This window comes from Pseudonaja textilis, chromosome 1 (genome assembly GCF_049901715.1).
Source record: "Pseudonaja textilis isolate UNSWEBS1 chromosome 1, rPseTex1.2, whole genome shotgun sequence".
Classification (NCBI taxonomy): Eukaryota; Metazoa; Chordata; class Lepidosauria; order Squamata; family Elapidae; genus Pseudonaja; species Pseudonaja textilis.
This window is the reverse complement of record NC_141990.1, coordinates 318,541,265-318,568,087: the sequence shown is the minus strand read 5'-3', so window position 1 is coordinate 318,568,087 and position 26,823 is coordinate 318,541,265. Positions and strand designations below refer to the sequence as shown.

The 26,823-nt window shown below is 45.1% G+C and overlaps 2 protein-coding genes across 3 annotated transcripts in view; one reads left to right on the top strand and one right to left on the bottom strand.

Annotated features, from left to right (window-relative positions):
* DAPK3 (death associated protein kinase 3) overlaps positions 1 to 23,515 on the top strand; it is a 25,105-nt gene extending 1,590 nt beyond the window's left edge. The window contains exons 1-9 of one of the 2 annotated variants that reach the window (XM_087922597.1): positions 914 to 1,046; positions 1,202 to 1,333; positions 10,212 to 10,572; positions 13,313 to 13,442; positions 14,602 to 14,650; positions 16,221 to 16,247; positions 18,631 to 18,783; positions 20,041 to 20,086; positions 21,347 to 23,515. In XM_087922597.1, coding sequence (XP_087778723.1) covers positions 1,272 to 1,333; positions 10,212 to 10,572; positions 13,313 to 13,442; positions 14,602 to 14,650; positions 16,221 to 16,247; positions 18,631 to 18,783; positions 20,041 to 20,086; positions 21,347 to 21,889 — 1,371 coding nt within the window. In that variant the 5' untranslated portion in view covers positions 914 to 1,046; positions 1,202 to 1,271 and the 3' untranslated portion in view covers positions 21,890 to 23,515. Of the gene's footprint in view, positions 1 to 913; positions 1,047 to 1,201; positions 1,334 to 10,211; positions 10,573 to 13,312; positions 13,443 to 14,601; positions 14,651 to 16,220; positions 16,248 to 18,630; positions 18,784 to 20,040; positions 20,087 to 21,346 lie in introns of those variants that run through there. The other variant, XM_087922596.1, reaches the window with a different exon arrangement.
* LOC113450353 (protein-lysine 6-oxidase-like) overlaps positions 22,109 to 26,823 on the bottom strand; it is a 20,671-nt gene continuing 15,956 nt past the window's right edge. Inside the window, exon 7 of the mRNA XM_087936270.1 lies at positions 22,109 to 22,262. Coding sequence (XP_087792396.1) covers positions 22,109 to 22,262 — 154 coding nt within the window. The remainder of the gene's footprint in view (positions 22,263 to 26,823) is intronic.

Below are 26,823 nucleotides of genomic sequence, written 5' to 3'. Positions count from 1 at the left end.
ATGTTTGTGGCTTGCTTAATTATGAAATTGGGGTGTGTGTATGTGGGGGGAGGGGCACTTTAGTCCTGGGAGAGAGGGGATGGGGGAGGGGAGGAGAGGAAATGCGGCAGGGAGGGAGGTGGGCAGATGGAATATGGGGAGGGGGCCCTGGAGAGGCAGGAAGGAAGGAAGGAAGGAAGGAAGGAAGGAAGGAAGGAAGGAAGGAAGGAAGGAAGGAAGGAAGGAAGGAGGCACGTGGTGAAGTGAAAAAAAGGAAAAATAGAAAGATGGAAGGAAGGGAGGGAAGGAAGGAGGCATGTGGTGAAGTGAAAACAGGGAAATAAAAGATGGAAGTGAGGGAAGGAAGGAAAGAAAAAGGCATGTGGTGAAGTGAAGAAAAGAAAGAAAGAAGAAAGGCATGTGGTGAAGTGAAAAAAAGAAAAAAAGAAAGATGGAAATGAGGGAAGGAAGGAAGGAAAGAAAAAAAGTATGTGGTTGAAGTGAAAAAGAAAGAAAAAAGAAAGCTGGAAGTGAGGGAAGGGAAGGAAGGAACGAAGGAACGACGGAAGGTCCTTTGGATTGTGGAAGGAAGAGTAGGGGGTCCTAAAGGGGACTGTTGCTATTTGAGGAGGGGGGGTGTCATTTGCTAAGATTGGACCAATGATAATCAGAAGCTGATTATCTTGTTATCTTGCCCACAGGGGGATTAAAAGCTAATGGCAGGAAATTTGGGCAAGGGGATGATTGGTTTGAGCCAATTGGGGTAGTGGAAGAACGGAGCAGAACCATGCTTCCCAACCTGGGCTGCTTGTAAGACGGGTGGCCTTCAATTCCAGAATCCCCCAGAATTCAGCAATGAATTCTGGGAGTTGAAGTCCACCCATCTTAAAGCAACCAAGGTTGAGAGATACCGGAGTAGAAGTTAGGGGCGTGTCATGAAGATGGCTGAGACTTCTTGGAAGATCCTGGACAATCTCAGCCGCCAAGAATAGGCCGACTACGGTCGACAGAATCAAGATGGCTGCCACAATGTGGTGATTGGAGGTTCTCCTGGTCGCAAACGACAGGTAGGCCTTTGACCGCACCTCCTTGGTCTCCCATCTTGACCCTGTGGGCCATAACTTCTCACCACCCCTGGCAGGAGTGGAGGACAGCTTCTAAGAACAGTTTGTGAAAGGAGAACAAAAGATATGAACGGTCTGCCATCTTATCTCTATCCCAGGTCTTGGTGCCACCTTGACAGGAGGAACGTCACAAATTGAGGTGAGGGAGGCAGTTCTCTTCAAGCAAGGATGTCCACTTTCCGCCAGGAAAGGGTGGAAGACCACTATGACATGGAGGAAGAACTGGGCAGGTGAGTCGTATGTTTAGGATACGGGTATCAGGATTCTGGCAGTTACCCCAATTAAATCATGAGTCTCGAGCCAAACTTCCAAAACTTCAAAAGGATTTATTGGGAGTTAACATGCCCACATTGCCTGGGTGTAGCTGACTCTGAGGTACATAACCCTGGTTTTCCCCCACCCCCTGGGTATATCGTAATTCATATTCTCCAATGGGACACATCCATAGCCAAGAGCTACAATCATGCTCTCCAGTTAGATATTTGCGCGGCAGAAACTTCAGTCACCTAGTTACTTTGTATGGAATGCACTTTCGATTTCCAAGCTGCCACACTACTCTTTCAACCCCATTTCCCCCTCCCTTTCTGCTGGCAACTCTAAAAAGACCATAGAAATATTTAATGAGTTGACATTTGGCTCCCCTCACTTCTTGAATCTGACCTGTACAACACAGGTCATAGGTTCTCACCTAGCTTGGAAGACCACATTATTTTGAAAGCCACCAAAGAAATAGAACGCCACTTCTCTCCTGGAGTCCTAAGAACCACACACAACATGTGTATGGAATCTCCAGGAGTCAATCAATTCAGAATAGAGCTGGAAGGGGCCTTGGAGGTCTTCTAGTCCAACCCTTTCCAGAAGCAGGAAACTCAAATGTGGTGGACATATCCATAAGTTAAAAAATATTGGATAAAAATACATACCTGGTTGGAAAAAAATGATAAAATGGCATTGAGATATCAACCCAGAAATATTTTTATTGGGTATTCTACCAGAAAAACGTGATGAAGAGATTATATATTTGATTTTACATGAATTAACTGCAGCTAGAATTGTATATGCTCCACAACAGAAGTGCGATGAGATCCAAACAGATGAGAAGGTAATTCAGAAAACATTAGATTAGAATGTGCAGAAATAGATAGACTAACGCTTACTATTAAGGACCAAAAAAAACCCTAAATACTTTTTAACCTGGCACTTATTTTATCGAGGGCTAGACAATAAAAACAGAACTTAGAAGGAAAGGACGTAAAAAGGATAAGTGTTAAAATGGAAATGTGTTAAAAATGGGCAAACAAAATACTGTTGTTACTACAGTATTAATGTTATTGTGATACATGTTATTGTAAACACCTTGATTATGATCGTGTAAAAACAATTGTACCCAGACAACACACTGTTTGATTGAAAAATGATTTTTTTAAAATATACTAATAAAACAAATAAAACTTATTTAAAAAAAAGAACCACACACGGTGCGTGTGTGGAATCTCTAGAAGTCAATCGATTCAGAATAGTGGTTTGAAGAGACCTTGAAGATCTTCTAGTCCAACCCTTTCCGCAAGCGGGAGACCCTAGACCAGTGGTGGCTAACCGTTTTTGGCTCCTGTGCCAAAAATTGTGCGCGCGCTGGTGCACTCGCGTGCTAGCACCCAGAAAGCAATGCGCACCCCCTCATGCCCCCTGCACATGCGTGTGCAATCGCACCACCGCCCCCCTTTACCTGCACTGTGCCTCACAGCTGATTTTAGGTTGATTTGAGGCCTTATTCAGCCTCCCAGAGGCTTGTAAAAAGCCTCCGCAGGCCGATTAATAGGCCCCGGAAATACAGGAAGTGATGAAACGGGCCTTTTTTTCGGCCTCTAAAGGCTGCAGAGCTTCCCTCGAGCCTCTGGGAGGCCGCAAAAGGCCTCAAACCAGCCAAAAATCAGCTGTGAGGCGCGTGCATGCGTAGTGAGGTAAGTTTGCCTGCAGCTTGCGTGCCACCTGTGGCACACGTGCCATAGGTTCGTCATCACGGCCCTGGACCATTTCAGACAAGTGACTGTCCAGTCTCTTCTTAAAAGCCTCCAGTGTTGGTGCATTCACAACTCCTAGTGGCAAGCAGTTCCACTGGTTAATTGTCCTCCCTGTTAGGAATTTTCCTCCTTCGTTCCAACCGTTGTTTCTCGGTGTTTTGAAAAATAAATTGAACCTCTCTTCTTTGTGTTGGCCCCTCAAATTTTTGGAAGATGCTATCATGTCCCTCCTAGTCCTTCTTTTTCTTTAGACTGGACAAAACCAAATCCTGCAAACATTCTTCGTATATTTTTGTCTCCGGGTCTTTAAGCATCTTAATTGCTCTTCTTTGCACTTTCTCCTAAAAGTCTCAACATCATTTTTGTATTGTGACCAAAAACGGATGCAGTTATTCCAGGTGTGGCTTTACTCAGGCGTTACAAAGCGCTGCTCATGTCCCGGGACCTCAACGAGATTTGATCTCGGTTCATTTGATTTTAATCTTAATTCATTTCGGGAAAATTTAAGATGTTCTGGATTATTCCCAGGATTATTAAACCTGATGTACCAGATTGGCAGTGACAAAAACCACACCTGATTTATACCAAGGATTACACATCCATGCGCAGTCATCAAAAATATCAAACTTTTGGGGTGTGGGAATACAAACCTAGGCATTTAATGCGTATAATCCTCCTTTTGTCTGGTTTTAAAGACAAGCTAATGGAAGTAAATGAATTGCTGGGCCATTGAACTAGAAGGCAGATCTTGAAAAACGCTGCTTTTTCCACCAGCTTTTTAAAAAAAGAAGCCCAAGAAACTTTGTGGATTCTTAAATTCATTTCATGTTAAACATAAACTCTCGGCTGCCAGTTCCTTTCAAGCTGAGATTGGGTGCGGAGCGGGGTTGGACTAGATGACCTACAAGGTCCCTTCCAACTCTGTTAATCTGTAATCTTTGAGATGTATTTTTTAAAAACTGTTTTCCCATCAGCCAAAAATGATTGATGACACAAAAGCAAATAAAAAGTAAAAGTAAAATTCAGGTAGTCTCAATTTACGACTGCAATTGAGTCCCAAATTTCTGTTGCTAAAGTGAGACATTTGTTTAGTGAGTTTTGTACCGTTTTGTGACTTTTCTTTCCACTGTTGTTATGCGAATCCCTGCAGCTGTTAACATTAGTCCCACGGTTGTTAGTGAATCTGGCTTCCTCATTGAATTTTGTCAATTGTTTAGCAAGTCACACTGAATTTTTCCCGTTGTTAAGTGAGTCAGACTGAATTGTGGCAGCTGTTAAGCGAGTCACACTGAATTTTGGTGGTTGTTAAGCAAGGCACACTGAATTTTGGCCGTTGTTAAGTGAGTCAGACTGATTTTTGGCAGCTTTAGCGAGTTACACTGAATTTTGACCGTTGTTAAGCAAGTCACACTGAATTTTGGCAGCCGTTAAGCGAGTCCTGCTGATGTCTGCAACTTCTTTGCTGTGGTTAATAGAGACTGGCTGCAGTTGTTGAGAGTAACACATGGTCGTTAAGTGAACCTTGCTTCCACAATCGACTTTGCTTATTGGAAGCCGAAAGGGAAGGTCCCAAATGGATGTCGTAACCATTGTAAACAATACCGGTTGCTAAGCGCTCCAATATTGATCACGTGCTGCACTGGTCATAAGTGCGAGGACCAGTCATAAGTCACCTTTTCCAACCCTGTTGTAACTCCAAATGGATGATAAATGATTTTACTGTGTGTGGGCGGGGGAAGGATTGGATGTAAGTCATAAAACTTAAAAGAGATTTTTTTGGGATAAACTCTGAAAATGCTGGCCGTGATTTCATTGACAAAGTAGTCCTCAACATACAACCTCAATTAAGCAGAATCAGAGCTGGAAGGGACCTTGGAGGTCTTCTAGTCCGACCCCCTGCTTCAAGAAAGGAGACCCCCATAACGTTTCAGACAAGGGACAATCTCGGCACAAAATCTCCAATTGCTGAACAAGATCGTTTTTCCGTGAGTTTTGCCCTGTTTTATGATCACTGTTGTTAAGTGAATTGCTTCAGTTGTTAAGTAAATCATTTGGTCATTAAGTGAATCTGACTCCCCCGATCAGAAGCCAGCTAGGAAGGTGACAGATGGGGATTATATGACCCAAGGACAGGAATAGAATAGGATAGGATAGAATTAGAATTATTAGAATTAGAATTAGAATAGAACAGAGAAAGAATAGAGAAAGAATTAGAAATAATAGAAATAGAAGTAAATAGAATAGAATAATAGAATAAGAATTAGAAGAGAAGAGAGAAGAATTAGAAATAATAGAAATAAATAGAATAGAATAATAAGAATTAGAAGAGGAGAGAATAGAGAACAAATTAGAAATAATAGAAATAGAAATAAATAGAATAGAAAAATAGAATAATAAGAATAGGATAGAATAGCAGAGTTGGAAGGGGCCTCAGAGGTCTTCTAGTCTAACCCCCTGCTTAGACAGGAAACCCTACGCCAAATACACTCCAAACACCCCAATTTTGATCACACAACCACGAAGAGGGTGAAACACCCGTCAAAACAAGCCACATTTTTCTTTGCACCGTTGTCTCTTCACAAGTGGCCACTAAACGGAACAGCTGTAAGTCGAGGACAGCCATATATACTTCTCAAGAAAGCCCAGTAAACAAGCCTTTGCCAGCTATAATTTCCTAATAAAATCTCTTTAAGTTAAAAGGTTTGGCTGGCTGAGGGAAGTGGCTTATTTTAGCATGCAGTTCACAGCAGGCAAAAATTGTGTGACGTACACACCCCGCGTGAGTCATTGTTGTGTCACCCAGTGGGGTGAGACACACTCTTTCCTAAGTAGTGTGGGAAAGAGGGTTCGTTGGGGCTGAGATTTCGTCCTTGTTCCTGTTGTGAGGAACAACTGTCACTGTCACAATTTCGGGTTCGAGAGGCTGCGAAATCTTTCTCCAGCTGAGGGGGAAGTAAATTCTGAGTTCCTCGACTTACGTCCGTTTGTTTAGGTTCTGAAAAAAACGTGACTTGCGGCCATGTTCCACACTTACGACCCTTGCGGCACGTGCTCAAAATTCAAGATGCTTGGTATTTACGACGGTTACTGTGTAATGGGCTCGCGGGATTCCCCTTTGGCGACCGTCCGACAAGCAACATCAACGGAGGGAAGCCAGATTCGCTTAATGACTGTGTTCCTCGTTTAACAACTTCAGCAATGTGCTTCACAGTGGTGGCAAGGAATTTCGTAAAATGGGGCACAACTCACTTTCATAACCGTCTCACTTAGCAACATAAACTTTTTGGGCTCCGTTGTGGTCGTAAGTCGAGGACCACCTGTATCCCGCGGCTGAAGGAAGAGCCCATGGCGGTCAGGTGATCAAAATTCAGAACGCCTGGCAACCGACTCCTATTTATGACATGTCCCGGGGCCCCGTCATAATCCCCGACAAGCAAAGTCAACGGGGAAGCCCGATTTGCTTAACAACGGTATGACTCGTTTAATGACTGAGGGGATTCCCTTAACGAAATATGGCAAGAAAGAGCTTGTAAAATGAGGCTTAACACCCCTCTCACTTAATGATGGAAATTCTGGTCTCCATTGCCGTAAGTCGAGGATTCTGGCTTTGACGGTGGTCGTAAGTTGGAACACGGCCTGTATTTCCAACCGAAGCTCTTTTCCTTAAAAAAAATGAAGGAATCGAGCATTAGTTGCCGTCGAGTTATTTCTATTTCCTGCTGGTTACGGAGCTGAAAGGAGTGTGGAATTTCTATTCGGAGGGGGTTGTGTAGCTACAAACAACCTTATATGGAAACCCCCACGCAGCCAGCCAGCCGGCATGATCTCACCGTCGAAAAATGTAAATAACAGCCCATCTTTAAATGTCCCCCATGCTGAGACCAGGAAATACTGGATTAAAATAAAAAAATAAAAAATTGGCTTCAAGAGTTCACTAAATATCAAATTGAATTCAAACCGGGACTCTTCCTCTTAGGAATAATTACAGAGTAATATCCAAAAAAGATAAAATATATTATTGTACATATCCAGAATAGCTTTTGCACAAATGAAGGAGTCAATATCCCCTCAGAAGACCGAGTTATGCACAAAATATTGGAATGTGTGGAAATAGACACGCTCACGTTAGAAATGAAAGAGAACTCTGAATACTACATAATAGGGGACAAATGGTATGAACGGTTAGAGAATAGATATTAAAAATAGGAAGAATGGATTAATGTAATTAAAACAAGAGATCTTAAGAGAATATTACTGTAGACATACAGACAATGAGGTATATAAGATAAGATTATAGATATCTATAATTATAGATACCTTTAATAAATAAGATGTAGATACTTGTTGATGTATAGAACAATGATGTATATCATTGTTCTATAACACACCTGTAACACAACTGTAACACACACACACACACACACACATTTGTCGATGCCAAAACTTGGTCACAAACGTGAATGAGGTTTGTATTTTGTGAAAAATGTAATAAAATTTATTTAACGTTAAATAAATGTCCCCCCGTTGCCTCTGCAGCTTCCTCCAAAGGGGTTTGCCCGCTTTACGCTATGTCTCTGGGTGAGTTTTCTTGTCACAAAACGAGGAAGCGTGAGGTTGATGGGCTCCTTGCCTCTGATTTCGTTTGCTTTTATTGTCATTGCATCCTCGGTGTGCATTATGACTGTAAAAAGTAAAAGTAAAAAGTAAAACAGACGCACATCCTTCGCGTTCTATACAATTGAATGGAATACTGCATTAATATTGCATTATACAGTAGAATAGATGGACGCGGTGGCTCAGGGGCGAAGACGCTGAGCTTGTCGATCAGAAAGGTCAGCAGTTTGGCGGTTTGAATCCCCGGCACCGCGTCACGGAGTGAGCTCCCGTGACTTGTCTCAGCTTCTGCCAACCTAGCGGTTCGAAAGCGTGTTAAAAAATGCAAGTAGGAAAATAGGGACCCCCTTTGGTGGGAAGGGAACAGCGTTCCGTGCGCCTTTCGGCATTTTCCCACATGACCACGGAGACGTCTTCGGACAGCGCCGGCTCTTCTTCGGCTTTGTAATGGTTCCCTAGAGCCGGAAATGACTAGCATGTATGTGCGAGGGGAATCTTTATTTTTACCTATACAGTAAAATTCAGTAGAGTTACTACGCTGGGATAGAAGCTCTTTTTCAGCCTATTTATCCTTGTTTTTATTATCCTGTACCGTCTGCCAGATGGTAATAGTTCAGGAAAAAAAGGATGACAGGGATCTTTAAGAATCTTTTGAGCTGGAGCTAAAAAGGGACACTAATTAGAAAGTTAATGGATCCCTTGGAATCCTGACAGGAGAATATAACAAAAGAATTTGCAAATTCCCCAAATGCCAAAGTGTTGGAAGGCAACTTAGGTAGTCCTCAATTTATAGCAGTTCTTTTAGTAACTGTTTGAACAGTGACTTACGGCTGTTTTTCACACTTAACGACCGTCACAGCCGGTCTCCTGCAGTCGTGTGATCAGAATTCAGGTGCTTGGCAATGACTCGCCGTTATGACAGTTACAGTATCCCGGAGTCATGCCATCCCCTTTTGTGACCTTCTGACAAGCAAAGTTAATGAGGAAGCCGGATTCACTTAACGACCATGTTACTAACATGAGACTGGCAGTGATTCACTTAACAATAGTGGGCCGAAAGGTTGCAAAAATGGGGCAAAGCTCACTTGAACAACTGTCTCACTTAGCAACGGAAATCCTGGGCTCAGCTGTGGTCGTAAATCGAGGACTACCTGCAGTCTTCCTTAGCTGCTCTGTTGCTGGCATTCGAGATTGCTTTTATGAAGGTGATTCTGAAACCTATTTGTCCGAGGCTGTCGTAAATTCAAACCGTCATTAAATGAATGGTCATAAACCAAGGACTACCTGTCAGCGCAGACTGACTTGACTACTCGGGAGGAGAGCGCCCCACCCCTCTTCACAAGGCACACCTGGGGACTGAGACTGAAGGAGACGCTGTGGGGAGGGGCATTTGTCAGGAACAAACGCTGAATTCATGGAGTGTTGAGTGCCGACGTTTGAACTTCCCTGAATTCCTTGCATTCTTTCTGGAATTCTGGATATTGGCCTCGTTCCTTTGATTTCTGGACTTGACTTGCCCTGCTGGATTTCTCGCTGTAGCCGTGGTGCTTACAGCATTGGGCTGGACTATTTGCAGCCAGCGGCTGCTTGAGGGGTATGTGTGTGTGTGTGTGTGTGTGTGTGTTTGTCATCACGTTGCTCTGGGACTTGCCAGAAACATGGGAGCGTTTGGGGAAATTTGGAGCCATAAAAGGCCGGTTTGAACTGCCAGCTGCCTGGGTCACCTGTCATGCGCCTGTCGGAGTCTGAATCCGAGGAGGAAGCCGAACAGCTGACAGGGAGTGAGAGTGTGGCTCCGTTTGTCTGTGGAGGAAACTGGGGAAGGGCAAAGTCCGGCTGGGCAGAGCAGGGGAGAGGTAGAACAAGGGAGAGAGAGTTCAGAGGAAGACCCAGGCCCATCCCCTCTTTTCATCCTAGGGCACGCGGGGAGGAATGGAGAAGGGAGCAACGTGGGTTTCATGGCTTATAGGGGAGGAAAGGGCCCTGATTCCCTTCATTAGCCACACCTGGGAATGAGAGTTTAAAAGAAATGCAAGCTGAGTGTGGCCTCTTCTGGGAACAAACATGAGTTTGTGTTGACTGCGGTTATTTGCGTTCCTGACATCCTCCCAACTGGGTTGACTTACTGCTGTTCCTTCACTTCTGGAATTCCTTCTCCTGCCCTGCCAGGCTAATTACCTCATCTTGCCTTGATTGGACTTATAGTTACAATTTTTGTTGACCATGTTTTGTACTTGATTCTCTGCAGCCAAAGGCTGTTCCTGGGAGAGTTTTTCTCCAGCCCAGAAGGTAACCAGGACATTGGGGGCAAAGTTGGAGCTAATAAAGGGATTTCTACTGATTATCTGACTGTGTTGCCTTTGTGCCACACCCCTTTGGGTCATCACATTACCTTTGTGCCATGGCCCGGGTCACAACAGGCTGTAAGTCAAGGATGATTTTAACAAGCCGTTTCTCTTCCTTTGGTTTCCAGCGGCCAGTTCGCGATCGTGCGGAAGTGCCGCGAGAAGAAAACGGGCCTGGAATACGCGGCGAAATTCATCAAGAAACGGCGCCTGTCGTCCAGCCGCCGAGGGGTGAGCCGTGAAGAGATCCAGCGGGAAGTCAACATCCTCCGGGAGATCCAACACCCCAACATCATCACCCTCCACGACATTTTTGAGAACAAGACGGACGTGGTGCTGATTCTGGAACTGGTCTCTGGCGGGGAGCTGTTTGATTTCCTGGCGGAGAAGGAATCCCTGACGGAGGAAGAGGCCACCCAGTTCCTGAAGCAGATTCTGGATGGGGTCTATTACCTCCACTCCAAACACATCGCCCATTTCGACCTGAAGGTGAGGTCCTTCAATTCCTATCTCCGAATAATCATCATAATAAATAATCGACCCCAAAAAATAAAACAGGGGGCTTCGTAGTAAAAAAAAACTCCAATGTCATCTACTCTGGAGGACTTCAGTCTTTTTCTGGAAAGCGGTTAGCAAAGGGCACTTTCTGAATTCCGGAGAAGACCTCTTTAAGGTCGTGATGAGAATAGGCGCTGAGAAATAGGGGAGAATGAGGTCAGAAAGTCGAACTTCGCAGGAAGAGTAGTGGAAACTTGGAAACTTCAGGCAAGAAATTTTTTCTAACGGTTAGTCCAGGGATAGGCAACCTGCAGCTCTGGAGCCGCATGCGGCTCTTTCAACCCTCTGCTACGGCTTCCTGTTGCTGGTGGGTTCCATAATTGATAGGGCTTTTGGCTAGGACAGGTAGAGGGAAAAGGAACACCACTCTAGGAGGAGACTCTATGGTGGGGGGAACCGCCATAGAGTCTGGTCTGCTCCAGAATTGAAGGGGGGGCTTCTGGTTAGGACCTTTGTGGCTCTTTTGAGTGTTTAAGGTTGCCGGCCCCTGGGCTAGTCCAAATGCAGTTTAGCATGCGGCCCCTCCTTCCAGCTGGTTGACCTTGAGGCAGCTTCTAAAGGAGATACAGCGCTTACTTTCGCTTCCCAAGCATTCCCTCCTTTTGTCAGGATTCCGGCAGCTACCTCCCCATTTAAATCAGGAGTCTCGAGCCAAACTTCCAAAACTTCAAAAGGATTTATTGGGAGTTAACATGTACCGGCACTGCCTGGGGGTAGCCGACTCTGAGACACATTCATTCATTATCACCTTTGACCCTGGTTTTCCCCGCCACCCCTGGATGTATCGTAATTCATATCCTCCAATGGGACACCTCCATAGCCCAGAGTCATCAGTCATGCTCTCCAGTTAGAATGTTAGAATGTTAGAACTTCGCTCATCTGGTGGCTATCTTTGAAAACATTTATGGAATGCAGTTTCGGTTTGCAAACTGCTGCACTGCTCCCCCCTCCTCGTTCTGTTGGCAGCTCTAAAAAGACCATAGAAATGTTTTATGAGTTGACATCTTCCCCCACAGCTCATGGCAGTTTGTCACCGCTTAGCAATGAAGCACCAAGAAGGTGTCAGCTGACCGGATGGTAGTCAAGGATGATTTTTACAAGCTGTTTTCTCTTCCTTCAACCTCCAGCGGAGGCAATGGGTGGGTCATCCCTCACTGAGTTTAAACATCCTTGGGATAAATACATGTCCCTTATCCGATGACATAATTAAAAAAATAAAAATAAAATACAGGTATTCTTCTAGTTACGACCACAACTGAGCCCCAAATTTAGATTGCTAAGTGAAACGTTCCTTAAGGCAGTTTGCCCCAATTTTATGACTTGCGAGAGTTGTTAAGTGAATCGTTGCATTTGTTAGGCGAGTCACACCGTTAAGTGAATCTGGCTTCCCCATTGGCTTTGCTTGTTAGGAGGTCGCAAAAAAAGGGATCACATCACCCCGGGACATGGCCACCGTCGTAAATATGAGTCAGTTTCCAAGCATCTGTATTTTGCTCAGGTGGGGAGGCTGCAAAGGTTATAACTTTGAAAACCGGTCAAAAGTCACATTTTTTTTTCAGTGCCGTTGTAAGTTTGAACGGACACTAAATGAACTGTTGTAAGTCGAGGATTACCTCTAAAAAAAATTAAAACCCCTCAAAGGGCAGACTAGATCACTAGATCTTTTTCCACCTTTCAGTTTTAATATCTATCTGCTGGTCTGTGGGATCCTTGGTTCTCTCTGAGCTTGATGGTTTCCTTGCAGACGTTTCATGACCCAACTAGGTAACACCATCAATGTTAGAAGGGAATGGGGTTTGTGGAGAGGAGGAGGAGGAGGAAGGGAAGGTGTAGGAGGAAGAGAAGAAGGAAGAAAAGGATTGTGGGGTCACTAGTGCTCTCTGAGCTTGGTTCGTTTCTTGCAGACGTTTCGTGACCCAACTGGGTAACATCAACAGTGTTAGAAGGGAATGGGGTTTGTGGAGGGGAGGAGGAGGAGGAGGAGGAAGAGAAGGAGGAAGAAAAGAAGGAAGAAAAGGAAGAAAAGGATTGTGGGGTCCCTGGTGCTCTATGATCTTGGTAGTTTTCTTGCAGGCGTTTCATGACCCAACTAGGTAACACCATCAATGTTAGAAGGGAATGAGGTTTGTGGAGAGGAGGAGGAGGAAGAGGAGGAGGAAGAGAAGAAGGAAGAAAAGGATTGTGGGGTCACTAGTGCTCTCTGAGCTTGGTTCTTTTCCTGCAGACGTTTCGTGACCCAACTGGGTAACATCATCAGTGTTAGAAGAGAGTGGGTTTTGTGGAGAGGAGGAGGAGGAGGAGGAAGAGAAGGAGGAAGAAAAGAAGGAAGAAAAGGATTGTGGGGTCCCTGGTGCTCTCTGATCTTGGTAGTTTTCTTGCAGACGTTTCGTGACCCACTAGGTAACATCATCAGTACTAGAAGAAGGTAGGGTTTGCCTTCTGTTTATACAGTATGCCAGTGGCTTGCCCCGTCACTGCCTTTGTCAGAATTGGGGAATACCAATTCAGATAAACAATCAACCACTAAATGACAGCCTGATCAAGGAACCACCACATTTCCCGCCAACGTCGCTGCGTTTTGCCCTGGAACTCTGAAGAATTTCAACATCTTGATTGAAAGTCGGATCTTCCGTTGCTGGATGGACTCAACGCGTTTCTCTTTTTTTTTCAGCCTGAGAACATCATGCTCCTCGACAAAAACGTCCCCAGTCCCCGAATCAAACTGATCGATTTTGGCATTGCTCACAAGATTGAGACGGGAAATGAATTTAAAAACATCTTTGGCACTCCAGAATTTGTAGGTAGGTGCAGAGGAAGGAAAGGTTGCCAAACGGGAGAGGCTGGGAGGGAAATGCTGACATCTGGAAGGTTGACGGAGCCATTTTTACAAGTGGAAGAAAATGATTAATAAAGCCTTCCTTCCTGCCTGCCTGCCTGCCTTCCTTCCTTCCTTCCTCCCTCCCTCCCTCCCTCCCTCCCTTCCTTCCTTCCTTCCTCCCTTCCTTCCTTCCTTCCTTCCTCCCTCCCTCCTTCCCTCCCTTCTTTCTCTTTTTCTTTTATTCTTCTTTCTCATCCATCTCTACCTTCCTACCTTCCTCCATTTATTCTCATCCACCCGTTCCTTCTCATTGATCTATCCCTCCCTCCCTCCTTTCTTTCCTTCCCTTCTTTCTTTCTTTCTTTCTTTCTTTCTTTCTTTCTTTCTTTCTTTCTTTCTTTCTTTCTTTCTTTCTTTCTTTCTTTCTTTCTTTCTTTCTTTCTTTCTTTCTTGTCCATGTCTTCCTTCCTTCCTTCCTCATTCATTCTCATCCATCTATCCCTTCCTTTCTTCTCATTCATCTATCCCACCTTCCCACCCTCATTTATTCTCATTCATCCCTTCCTTCCTTCTCAACCATCTATCCCCCCTCCCTTCTTTCTTTTCTTTCTTTCTCTTTCATTCTTTCTTCTTTCTCATCCGTCTCTTCCTTCCTCATTCATTTTCATCCATCTATCCCTTCCTTCTTTCCTTCCTGCCTGCCTCCCTCCCTCCCTCCCTTCTTTCTTTCTTTCTTTCTTTCTTTCTTTCTTTCTTTCTTTCTTTCTTTCTTTCTTTCTTTCTTTCTTTCTTTCTTTCTTTTCTTTCTTTCTTTTATTCTTCTTTCTCATCCATCTATCCCTTCCTTTCTTCTCATTCATCTATCCCACCTTCCCTCCCTCATTTATTCTCATTCATCCCTTCCTTCCTTCTCAACCATCTATCCCTCCCTCTCTTCTTTTTTTTCTTTCTTTCTCTTTCATTCTTTCTCATCCATCTCTTCCTTCCTCATTCATTTTCATCCATCTATCCCTTCCTTCTTTCCTTCCTTTCTTCTCATTCATCTATCCCTCCCTCCCTCCCTCCCTCCCTCCCTCATTCATTCATTCCCATCCAACCTTTCCTTCCTTCTCATCTATGTATCCCTTCCTCCCTTTCCACAGCTCCAGAAATAGTGAATTATGAACCTTTGGGCCTTGAGGCTGATATGTGGTGAGTGAAATAAGCTTCTATTTCTTATCTTGTCCATAAGGAAAGTAATATATAGGCCCCAGGTCTGACAGCCACTGCACCGTTTCCACTGGTAGCCAGAGGCGTATTGTCTGAACTCCATCTAGTGTTGGGTGCATGTTGGGAATTGACTAGTTCGCCATTGGCCAAATTCAACAATCCTCGCTTGGTTTCTTGGATGCTTAGCTTTGCTTTCAGCTTCTGTGAAAAGAAGTCCGTTTCTGGGTTTGTGAAGGTTGAGTGATGGATTATAACTTCAGTTGTAAAAGCCCAGAATCACTCTGAAAGTGAGGTGGACAGTGGATGAATTAGACATATGTAGATTGATAGATCAATCGATAGATAGAGATCAAAGAGAGATACAGCTGATAGACAACAGAGGGATAGATATGATAGGTAAGTAGAGATAATAGAGATAGAGATGAATGGGATAGATGATATAGAGATGAGATGATAGAGATAATGATACAGAGATAGAGATGATAGATGAGAGAGAGATTAGATGATAGAGAGATATGATAGATAGAGATGATAGAGGTGATAAATAGAGACAGAATTATGAGAGATGATAGAGATAAAGACAGAGATGATAGATAGTGATAGAGATGAGAGTTGAGCAAGATAGAGATGATAAAGATGATAGAGACATTTATGAAAGATGAGAGATGATAGAGATAAAGATGATAAAGATAGAGATGATAGAGATAGGTAGAGATGATAGAGATTAGATGATAAAGAGATGATAAAGGTAGAGATGAGAGAGATAATGAGAGAGATGAGAGAGATTAGATAGATGATAGAGATGAGAGAGATATGATAAAGATATGATAGAGATGAGAGAGATAGATGATAAAGATGATAGAGAGTTAAGAAAGATGAGAAAGATAATAGAGATAGAGATGATAAATATAGAGATGATAGAGATAATAATAGATAGAGATGATAGATGAGAGATATTGAATGATAATGAGATGATAGTTGATAAATAGAGACAGAATTATGAGAGATGAGAAAGATGATGGAAATGATAAACATAGAGATGAGAGATGAGAGAGATAGATGATAAAGATGATAGAAAGATGAGAAAGATAATAGAGATAGAGATGATAGAGATAATGATAGAGATGAGAGAGAGATCAGATAGATGAGAGAGATGAGAGAGATAGATGATAAAGATGATAGAGAGTTATGAAAGATGAGAAAGATAATAGAGATAGAGATGGTAAATATAGAGAGGATAGAGATAATGATAGATAGAGATGATAGATATTGAATGATAATGAGATGATAGTTGATAAATAGAGACAGAATTATGAGAGATGAGAAAGATGATAGAAATGATAAAGATAGAGGTGATAGAGGTGATAGATGATAAACAGAGACAGATATGGTAGAGAGAGAGGTAGAGATGATAGAGATAGATAGAAATGAGAGGTATGAGAGAGACGGGGGAGAGGGCTTGAATGTTGCTCCAATGTTGCTCCAGAGACTTTGAAGCAGTTTCGATTCTTCAGTATAATAAAACTTTCCTTCTTTTTTTTTTCTCCCCTAGGAGTATTGGAGTCATCACTTACATCCTGTGAGTATTTTGAACTAAATGACTTGTTGGCCAGTGTTGGGGCAGTGCGGTTGGGTGGTGGGTGGTTGGGAGTTTCCTTTACTTGTTCAAGATTCTTCCCCGCCCCAAAAACGCTGCTGGCGATCCGAAGGTGTTCCTAAAGCTTTGGTCCTAGAGATGGAAGTTTCTCCTTTGGGTTCTTCAGACTGAAAGGCCCTCCAGGTGTTTTACGGGAATTCTGGGAATTGAAGGCCACCCATCTTAAATTTGCCAGCATTGAGACATCTTAGACTAGACCAGACTCACTTTCATCGCCATAACTTTGCATTCTAGAGTAGCCTGATTAAAACCCTTCACAGGTTTTAGAAGAATCCACCCCTTGTTTGATGCTTCTTGGCTCCTGATCTCTGTCGAGATTCTGGCCTTGGGGTTTGGCTTGTTCAAAGGAGTCTATCACAATTCACAGCCAACTCGGCCAGTGAATGAAATAAGTTATAATATAAATTGGAATTGGATAAGTTTAATACTTAATACTAATAAGATTAATGTGATATGAAATTGAACAAACAAAATGAATAGGTAAATGTTGTGACTCGGAGGTTTGAGCCTGCTCTGTTAGAAGACACAGACTTGAGCCATGAGGAAGAGGAGGATTTGGCCTTGAAGTTTGAGCCTGCTTTGCTGGAGGACACAGACTTGAGCCATGAGGAAGAGGAGGATTTGGCCTTGAAGTTTGAGCCTGCTTTGCTGGAGGATTTGGAATTGCCTTCCTCCCCAGGACCTTCCTCCCTGGTTGTGCCTCAGGTGTCGGCAGATAATCAGGAGAGCGTAGCAGAGCCTCTGGCTGAGGATCAAACTGAGGAATGTTGGTTTGATGCGAGGCAAAGACGCAGACATAGGCGTGAGGAAAGGACAAATCAGGGACTGAGATGAGAGACTGACACGCCCCTCAGGGAATAAAAGTGGGCGTGTTAGCTCTGGATTCTTGTTCGGGACAACTTGTTAATTTGGGATAGAAGCTTCTGTATTTTTCCTGTGTGTGGTGTCTGCTTGTGATTTATGCTTCCTTATCAGACTTGGCAGACAGCTGGCGTGAGGCTGCCAAGAATGTTTTTGGATTAAGGAAGGTAACCCTGTAGTTACCAGACTTGCCTGCTTATTTGTATTTCAGTTGGAAGTTTGGACTTATTACTTTGTTTGTCCAGGTGAGACATAACAGTTAAATATGGTCATGTTTGTATTATATTGAAACCTGGAACCATACTGCTTGCCAAATGAGATTTTTTTAATATTTAAAAAAAAATTGAGGAGGAAATTGAATAATGAAATTATTAGGTATGTCTAACTGATATGGTGGTTGGCATTTGAGAGAGTATTGAAATGATGAAAATAAGCAAGGAAGGATTTAGACTTAATATGAATGTGGGTATTAAGAGATTATTAAGCTTGCTTATACTAAAATGTATGATATATTGATACCACACAATGTTGTGTGTGTGTAGATTGAAATAAAAAACTTTTATTAAAAAAAAAATTCATGGCCAACTCACCACGGCCAACTCGCTGTGGGACAAGAGTTACACTAATATGAAATAATAATGGTGGATTAGAATCATTAAAGGATGCCAAAGGAGGGACAGAATGAAATGTGAATGGCAAAAATGATTATTATTTATTTATTATGGATAGTTAATTAGAATTGTTAAATTGTCCCACAGTGAGTGGTCCATGGCGAGTTGGCCATGGTGAATTGGCTGCGGCAAGTTGGCCATGGTGTGTTGATCTTGGTAGGTTGGCTATGGTGAGTTGGTCACAGTGGGTTGGCCATGGCGAGTTGGCCATGGTGAATTGGCCATGGCAAGTTGGCCATGGCAAGTTGGTCAGGGTGAGTTGGACATGGCAAGTTGGTCATGGTGAGTTGGTCATGGTGCGTTGGCCTTGGTGGATTGGCCGTGGTGAGTTGGTCATGGTGGGTTGGCCATGGTGAGTTGGTCATGGCAAGTTGGTCGTGGTGAGTTGGTCATGGTGCGTTGGCCTTGGTGGATTGGCCGTGGTGAGTTGGTCATGGTGGGTTGGCCATGGTGAGTTGGTCATGGTGCATTGGCCTGGGTGGATTGGCTATGGTGAGTTGGTCATGGCGAGTTGGCCATAGTGTGTTGACCATGGCGAGTTGGCATTGGTGAGTTGTCCAATGTTGGCATTGGTGAGTTGTCCCATGGCGAGTTGGCTGTTGCGCGTTGGTCATCGTGGGTTGGCCATGGCGAGTTGGTCATCGTGGGTTGGCCATGGCGAGTTGGCTTTGCGAGTTGGCTGTAGCTCAAAGTGGCTTGGGTAGGGGGCTTCTTATTGCCAAGTCGCAAGAGCCTCTGTGTTTAAGAGTGACGTGGGACCCTTCCTCTTTCAGCCTGAGTGGCGCCTCCCCCTTCTTGGGGGAAACGAAGCAGGAGACCCTGACCAACATTTCGGCTGTGAATTATGACTTTGACGAGGAATACTTCAGCAACACCAGCGAACTGGCCAAGGATTTCATTCGGAGACTGCTTGTCAAGGACCCCAAGTAAGAGGCGAGGACGGTGGGGGACGATGGGGTGAGGAGGGGTGGGAGACTTTTAATTCGATGGAGACCTTCTTGGAATCCAGCAGAAGAATCAACATCAAAAAATACTGGTAGTTCTCGATTTACGGCCATTTATTTTGCCCCTGTTTGGAGTTATTAAAGGAACTTACGACAGGTCCTCACACTTACAACCGTCTCAGTGTTCGTCCCCCCCCACAGTCAGGTGATAAATTTTCAGGTGCTTGGCAACTGGCAGGTATTCACGAGGGTTGCAACCTTCTGGGGTCACGGGATTGCCATTTACGACTTTCCCAAATAAGCAAAGACATTGCAGGCAGCCTGATTTGCTTAAGGACTACATGGTTCGCTTAATGACCATGGCAGAAAGTTTATAATATCAGCGGAGGTCACATGAGGACTCCCTGAATGACTGCATCGCTTAGCGTCAGGATTTCTGATCCCGACTGTGGTCGCAAGGCAAGAACTACCTGTAAATATGAAATACCTGTTACCAATAAAGGAGATTATTTGTAGCTCTGGGTTGAAAGGAAGAGCTCTTGGTGCTCTCTGGGCTCGGTGGTTTTCTGGCAGATGTTTCAGAGCCCAACTAGGGAACATTATCAGTGCTAGAAGGAGGTGGAGTTTGTGGAGAGAGGAGGAGGAGGAGGAGGATTGCGAGGTTCTTGGTGGTCTCTGAGCTTGCTTGTTTTCATTGCTCAAACTAGGTAGCATCATAAGTGCTAGGAGGGACTGGGTTTCATGGGGAGGAAGAGGAGGAGGAGGTGGAAGAGGAGGAGGAGCTAGAAGAGGAGGAGGAGGTCTAACTGTAACTATCCAGGACTAATTGTATCTACCCAGTCTTGGAAAGACTGCAGTATAAAGGTGATGGACAAATCTGGACCTAAAATTCGTGCAACGGTACTACAAAACCCCATGTTTCAAGTATTACAAAGTCCATCCTGTGTGGCCCACAATGGTCTTATTTTCTCTCTCTCTCGAAAAGCTGAATATATAAATTGGGAACGGAATAAGGAAGCCACACCGAAGTTTGGCCTGGGTTTTCTCCCTTCTCCTCCTGAAAAGGTGATTGTGCGCAGGCAATATTCCCAAAACAGTCCTGAGTCAGTGATCCAGAAGGACGCTGAAGTTTGGCTAGGATCTCTGCAACCGGCAAGAATGGAATTTCACTCTCCCTTTTAACCCCGTATATTTTGCATCGATCCTAGAATTGACTGTTGCTCCTTGTAATGATTGTAGGAAACGGATGACAATTGAGCAAAGTTTGGAACATCCATGGATCAAGGTAAACACTCCGTTGTTCAAAAAATTCTTGACATTTAAGTTCATTTGCCCCACCTTACGAATCTATGATTCTGTGACCTCCCAGGTCCCTTCCAGCCCTATGAGTCTATGGTCTCCCAGATCCCTTCTGGCCATAGGAATCTATGACCTCCCAGCTCCCTTACAGCTCTTTGATCTCCCAGGCCCCTTCCAACTCTATGGGTCTATGTTTTTCACACTTACGACCGTTGCAGCATTCCCGTGGTCATGTGATCAGAATTCAGATGCTTGGCCATTGACTCCTATTTATGATGACTGATCCCCTTTTGCGACCTTTTGACCAGCAGAGTCCACGGGGGAAAAAGATTCACTTAACAACCGTGTGACTCGCTTCACAACGGCAGTGATTCACTTCCCCACTGTGGCCAGAAAGGCTGTAAAACGGGGTCAAGTTCGCTTAAGAAATAACCTTGCTTAGCAAAGGAACGTGTGCTGACCTAAAGGGGTGTGGCACAAAAGCAACAAAGTCATAAAAGTAGGTAAAATCCCTTTAATTCCTCCATCTTGGCCCCCAATGTCCAGTTATCCTCGGCTGGAGAAAAAAAACTCTCCCAAGAACAGTTTTTAAAGGGAAGATATCCTCTCCGAATCCACTGTACATATAAATTATAAATAAAAACAAACATAAACCACGCTTCAGCAATTAACGAGACGGGGCAGGATAAGGAATTGCAGACTTCAAATGATAATGAAACACACACAGTTGGGAGGACGCCAGAACCCAGATAAGACTTGACAAACAAAGATAATGCACGCTTTGCTTCCAGCAAGGTGCTGTGTGCAAACGCCCTTTTTAAATACTGTTTCCCCAGCTGCAGCTAATGAAGGGAATCGGGGCCCTTTCCTCCCCCATAAACCACGCAACTCACATTGCTCCCTTCTCCATTCCTCCCTGCGTGCCCTAGGATGAAGAGGGGTGGGTGGGCCTGGGTCTTCCTCTGAAGACCCAGCCGGACTGTGCCCTTCCCCAGTTTCCTCCATCGCCACCGGAGCCACACTCCCACTTCCTGTCAGCTGTTCAACCTCCCCCTCGGAATCAGACTCCAACAGGGGCATGACAGAACGGAAGGGAAATTTAGGGCACAATTGGGGTTGTAGATTGAGGACTACCTATAATGGAGCTTCTCAGAAAACGGTTGATGAGATCATGAGGGTGGTGGGGGAGGAGAGGGATGAACAAGTCCACCAATCCTGAGATCTCCTCTCCTTTTTTTAAAATCAGGTGATCAAAAGGAGGAACGTCCGCAACGAAGACAACGGCAAGAAGCCAGAGCGACGGCGCCTGAAGACCACACGGCTGAAGGAGTACACCATCAAGTCTCACTCCAGTATGCCGCCCAATAACACCTACATCAACTTCGAACGCTTCTCCAAGGTCATGGAAGAGGTGGCAGTGGCCGAGGAGAGTCTGCGGGAGCTGCAGCAGAGTAAGAAGTCCTTCCGGGAGGACATCGAGGCCCTACGGTCCATCTATGAGGAGAAGGAGTTGTGGTACAAGGAGGAGAACCAGGCCATCAGTCAGGACCTCCGTCAAATCCAGCAGGAGATGCAGAAGACGGAGACCCTCAAGCGGCAAGCTCAGGAAGAAGCTAAGAGCACCTCGTTGGCGGCCAACCGGCTGAAACGGCACCTCCGGAAGCTGGAGAACCGCTACGAGGCCCTCGCCAAGCAGATGGCCTCCGAGATGAAGTTTGTTCAGGAGCTGGTCCGTTCGGTGGAGCTGGAGAAGCTACAGGTCGGAGAAGACGACTGTGGAATTCGCTAATGGCGCCTTCTGATCAAGTGGGAGAAGGTCATCTCCTCTCGGTCAAGTCAACCCATCTTAGATTCTCCTACCCATCCTTCCAGAGGCCAGGAAACCCACCGGCTCCTTCTCCCCCGTTGAATCATTTCCAAAATTCCATGTTCCCATCATGCAACGCTTCTGCTAGTAACCCCGCATGGAGGGAAAAAAATTGTGCATGCGGACAACTTTCACGTTCCTTCATCTGGAGGTGGGATGGGACACGTATGAAATGCAGACCCCAGCAGGAGTCAGCAAGAGGGTCTCTCGGCCACCAGGGACGCCCCCTTTTCCCCACTGGCTGACGCTTTCTTGAGAACCTGAAACTTCGGAGATAATCCGGAAACCGTTCTCCCTGCAAGAGTTTTCCTGCTACAGAGGGTCAGGGAGAAGATCTATTCTCATGGATGTTGAGTTTCTGCAAACGTGATCCTCAACCCCAGAGGGGCATGACTTTCTAACTCAACTCCTCTAGGACAGCCCATCTTTTGTCGAGAATTAACCAGGATTCCTGGGGTCTAGAAGTCAAGTTGGGTCGGGCGAGGGCGGGCGGGCATTTCCAGAAAAAACCAATTTTGCAAGGATTTCAGGAGGGAGGGCGTCTCTCTTGAATTGTGGCCACCCAAAGGCACCCCAAAGAAGTGAAGAATGGCAGAGCTTCACCCGTTAAGCCGGGTTGCAGAGGCAGAATGGCCAAGAACCTTTAAAACAAACCCACATTTATTTAAAACCAGGTTTTAAGATTTTACTTTTCACCGGGAGGGTGGGGTGGAGGGAGTCTTATCTTCTTCTGCCCTGTTCTTTTGGACTTCCGACGGGTCGCAAGACGCCGTTTCCTTAAGTTTGTGTATTTTAATTTCCGTGTTGGGGAACAGCAGGTTTTTTTGTTTTTCGGTGGTCCGCGAGTAAACTTTTTGCCAAAAAAAAAGAAAGAAAGAAAGAAAGAAAGAAAGAAAGAAAGAAAGAAAGAAAGAAAGAAAGAAAGAAAGAAAAAGACAGAACACCCACCTCACGACGGTTCCTTGAGTGAACTTGGCATCATCTCGATTTACCATTTGGGTGGGGATGAATCTAATACCAGGCCTTACTGGGAGCCACTGGTCTTACTGGGAATAGTGGTCGAGACAGTCCAGCAGGGGGTCGGAGGTGTGGGGAGAGATCCACCTCCCACCAACTTTCATTTTAATTTAATGTATTTATCAAACTGGTATCATCTCGCTTCTGTTCCTTTGAACTATCCTGCTTCGGAGCCGTTGGTGGGATTCTACCAGTTTCCCTACCCGTTTGGTGATCCCGCACTTTGCGTGCGCGCACAGCTTTCCAAACACCAGCTGAGGCTCTGCCACGCCAAACAGCTTGAGAGGATAAAAAAGATAAAGGCGCATGCGCTTTTCTCCTCTTAGGTGATCATCGCCGAACTGGTAGCATTTGTTTCGCTACCGGTTCCGGTAGCATTTCACCACTTGCTTTGGAGGGCTTTCCTTGGGATCCAAAATATTTAGAAATTCTGACCCTCTCTTTCAAACCAGGGACTGTCTCTTGAGTGGGAATGGCTTAGCGCTCCTTCGACCAATGAATAAATAACGCCGAATTTCTTTTTTTTGGAAACGTTGGCTTGTCTTTTAAAAACTGGTTTAAGGCTTCGGTCAGCCAGGCTGGCTGCGCTTCTGATGCCACATCTAAACCTTCTTTTCTTCGCGCAAATTTATTTTCTCTTTTTTTTCCGAAGCTGGTCGCCTATGCTGAGGGAGCATCTTATTTTTTGTAGCCTTCTTTTTAGCAGTTAAGAATTCCTGGCTTCCAACGCATGCAGAGGGGAAGATGTGTGCTACATAAGCACTTTTAACTTCTGGGTTTTATTTTATTTATATTTTTGAAAAACCAGCCCGTAGAGAACCGTTGTGTGATGACCCGGGGCAAGGCACGGAGTCAATGAGTCCAGGAAGCAAAGGAACAAGGCAGTTGATCCAGGAAGCAAGAATTAAAGCGAGAAGCGCAGGAAACGCCAAACGTCAGCAACGGCACACAATACTCCACGAATTCAGCATTTGTTCCCGTTTAGTGTCCCTCCCCACAGCGTCTCCTTAAGGCTCAGTCCCCAGGTGTGCCTTGTGAAGAGGGGCGGGGCACTCTCCCGAGTCATCGGGTCAGCCTGCGCTGTTCCCGCCTTCGCTCCACTCTCCGTGCTCAGGGATCGGGAGGGTGGTGGTCCTTATTCATTGCCTGAGCTCTTTCACTCCTAATGTTCACTGCTTGCCCTCTCCCGGTTGTCCTACCCCTGTCCCTCCCTGCCTACAAGCCAGTCCAATCCTGAAAGGCCCTGACATGACTCGGCCTGCTCCTCCCTCCCTCAATCTCTGGGTTGCAGCTCCGGCTCCTCTTCCTCCACAGCGACTTTGGACCAATCACCAGGAGATGGGGAGTTCTAGTCCCACCTTAGGTGTAAAAGCCAGCTGGGTGACATGTCAGTCACCAGGAGACAGTGAATTCTAATCCCATTTTAAGTATGAAAGCCAGTGAAGTGACTTTGGGCCAATCACTAGATGTGGAGTTATACTCCCACCTTAGCCATGAGAGCCGCCATGAGTGACTTTTCAGGCCAATCACCAGGAAACGTGGAGTTCTAGTCCCACCTTAGGCATGAAAGCCAATTGAATGACCTTGGGCCAATCCATTCCTCTCTGCCCAACCCACATCACAGGGTTGTTGTGGGGAAAAGAAAAGAAGGAAAGTGTGCCAGATAGGCCAAAACAGCCTTGAGTTATTCGTAAAAACACTGTAATAAAAGACGGGTTACAAATTAAACAAATGGAGATGCGGCTCAAGTATATATCTATTAGGTGCAAATATAAAAAATCTGTGTGCATTATATGAGTTGCATTGATCACACCTAACTCTAGGATGGAAGGATGGAGCCAAAGGAGACTGCTTGCTTTTTTAACAGAGCAGCTAAGTGCCACAAGTGCACCCCGCATGCGTGTCTGCACGCATACACAGGCCCACAAACATGCTATCTGGTTACACTACTATTGACAATCTTTGTCCTTGCAAATCCTGTCTTATAGCTATGCTAGAATTTGCACCCGGGCTCCGAATTCCTGCTCTGTTTTGGTGGGCCTTTGTTAAATTGCTTGGAACAGGACTAGTTGCAGATGGAAAAAGAGAGCCTCAGGAGGCTAAAGAAGGCAAGCCCGTATTGTGAGGTGGGAGTTTAGCTTTTATGACCAGGTTTCTCCCAAAATAAGACCTGGTCTTATATTAATTTTTTGCACCAAAAGACGCATTAGGTCTTATTTTCCAGTTAGATCTCATTTTTGGGGGGCGGGAATACGGTACTAAAATGCATCCATCTGGCTGACGATCTTAATGGGCTTATTTTTGGGGTAGGACTTACAGCAATAGCAATAGCACTTTAGACTTATATACCACTTTATAGTGCTTTCCAGCCTTCTCTAAGCAGTTTACAGAGTCAGCCTCTTGTCCCCAACAATTTTAGATCCTCGTTTTACCCACCTCAGAAGGACGGAAGGCTGAGTCAACCTTAAGCCTGGTGGGATTTGAACTGCCAAATTGCAGGCAACTGGCTGCAGCAGAAGTAGCTTGCAGTACTGCTCCGTAACGACTGCACTGCCGAGGCTCCATCATTATATATATTATAATTATATAAGGAACATTCTGAAAAATGCTAGGGCTTATTTTCCAGTTGAGTCTTATTTTGAGGGAAAAGTCGTATTTGCAGCCAATCGTTTCTGGGCAGAAAACCTTGTAAAAGCCCAAGAATTTCAGTAGAGAATCAACCTTTTTCGGAATCTCTCATCCCTGTTAAAAAAAAAAAAAAACAGGGAAGGCTTCAAGTAGAAACTTTTCAGTTGGAAATCTGCTTGGCCCATCAGTCGCTTCTCAGGCAAATAGACTTCTTTGGCTGTGGAATTGTGACTGCAGACAACACGAAGTTGTAGGGGGGAAATACATACTGTAGAAGAGGCAGAAGGTTCTTGGCAGGGCCTATCCCACAAACTACAATTCGGTGATGATAAAAAGCAAGGTTTTACACTTAGGCAAGAAAAACCAAAGAGCAGTCACTGTGAAAGGGATCTTGGGAGTGGACAATCATTTTAAGTATGAGCCAGCAGCGTATGGGGGCAAGCAAAAAAGCCAACACAATCCTAAACTGCATTAGCAGAGGGATAGTATCAAGACCATAAGAAGGGATACTACCGCCCTAGCCTGTCCTAGTGAAGTCACACTTAGGATACGACATTCAGTTCTGGTCACAATATAAAACCAGATGTTGAGATTCTGGAAAGTGCAGAGAAGAGCAACGAAGAGGATTAGGGGATTGGAGGCTAAAACATGAAGAACGGTTGCAGGAACTGGGTACGTCTAGTCCAGTGGTGGCTAACGTTTTTTGGCTCCCGTGCCGGTAATTAATTGCGTGCGCTCCTGTGCCAGCACCCAGAAGGCAATGTGTGCTGGCCCCTCCCAACACCCCCTGTGCATCCTCACATGACCCCCCCATGCGGCGCAAGTCTGTGCATGTGTGCACGATTCCCTCATGCGCCACATGTCTGCACATGTGTGTGCGATTCCCCGTGTGCCACACATCTTTGTGCATGCACATGCAATTCCACCCCATCAGTGCATGTATGCGAGATTCCCCCCTCCTCCCCTGCACACCTCTGTGCATGCATGTGCGTCTCATGCGCAACCCCCCTCCGCCCCCTGTGCATGCACGCCAGATACCCGACAATCAGCTGTTGGACAACGGTGCACACGCATGCGCAGTGGGGCTCTTCCAGTCGACCTCTCACGTGCCAGGGAAAATGGTTCTGCATGCCGCTTCTGGCACATGTGGCATAGGTTCGCCAACACGGGTCTAGTCTTAATGAAAAGAAGGACCAGCGGGTGACATGACA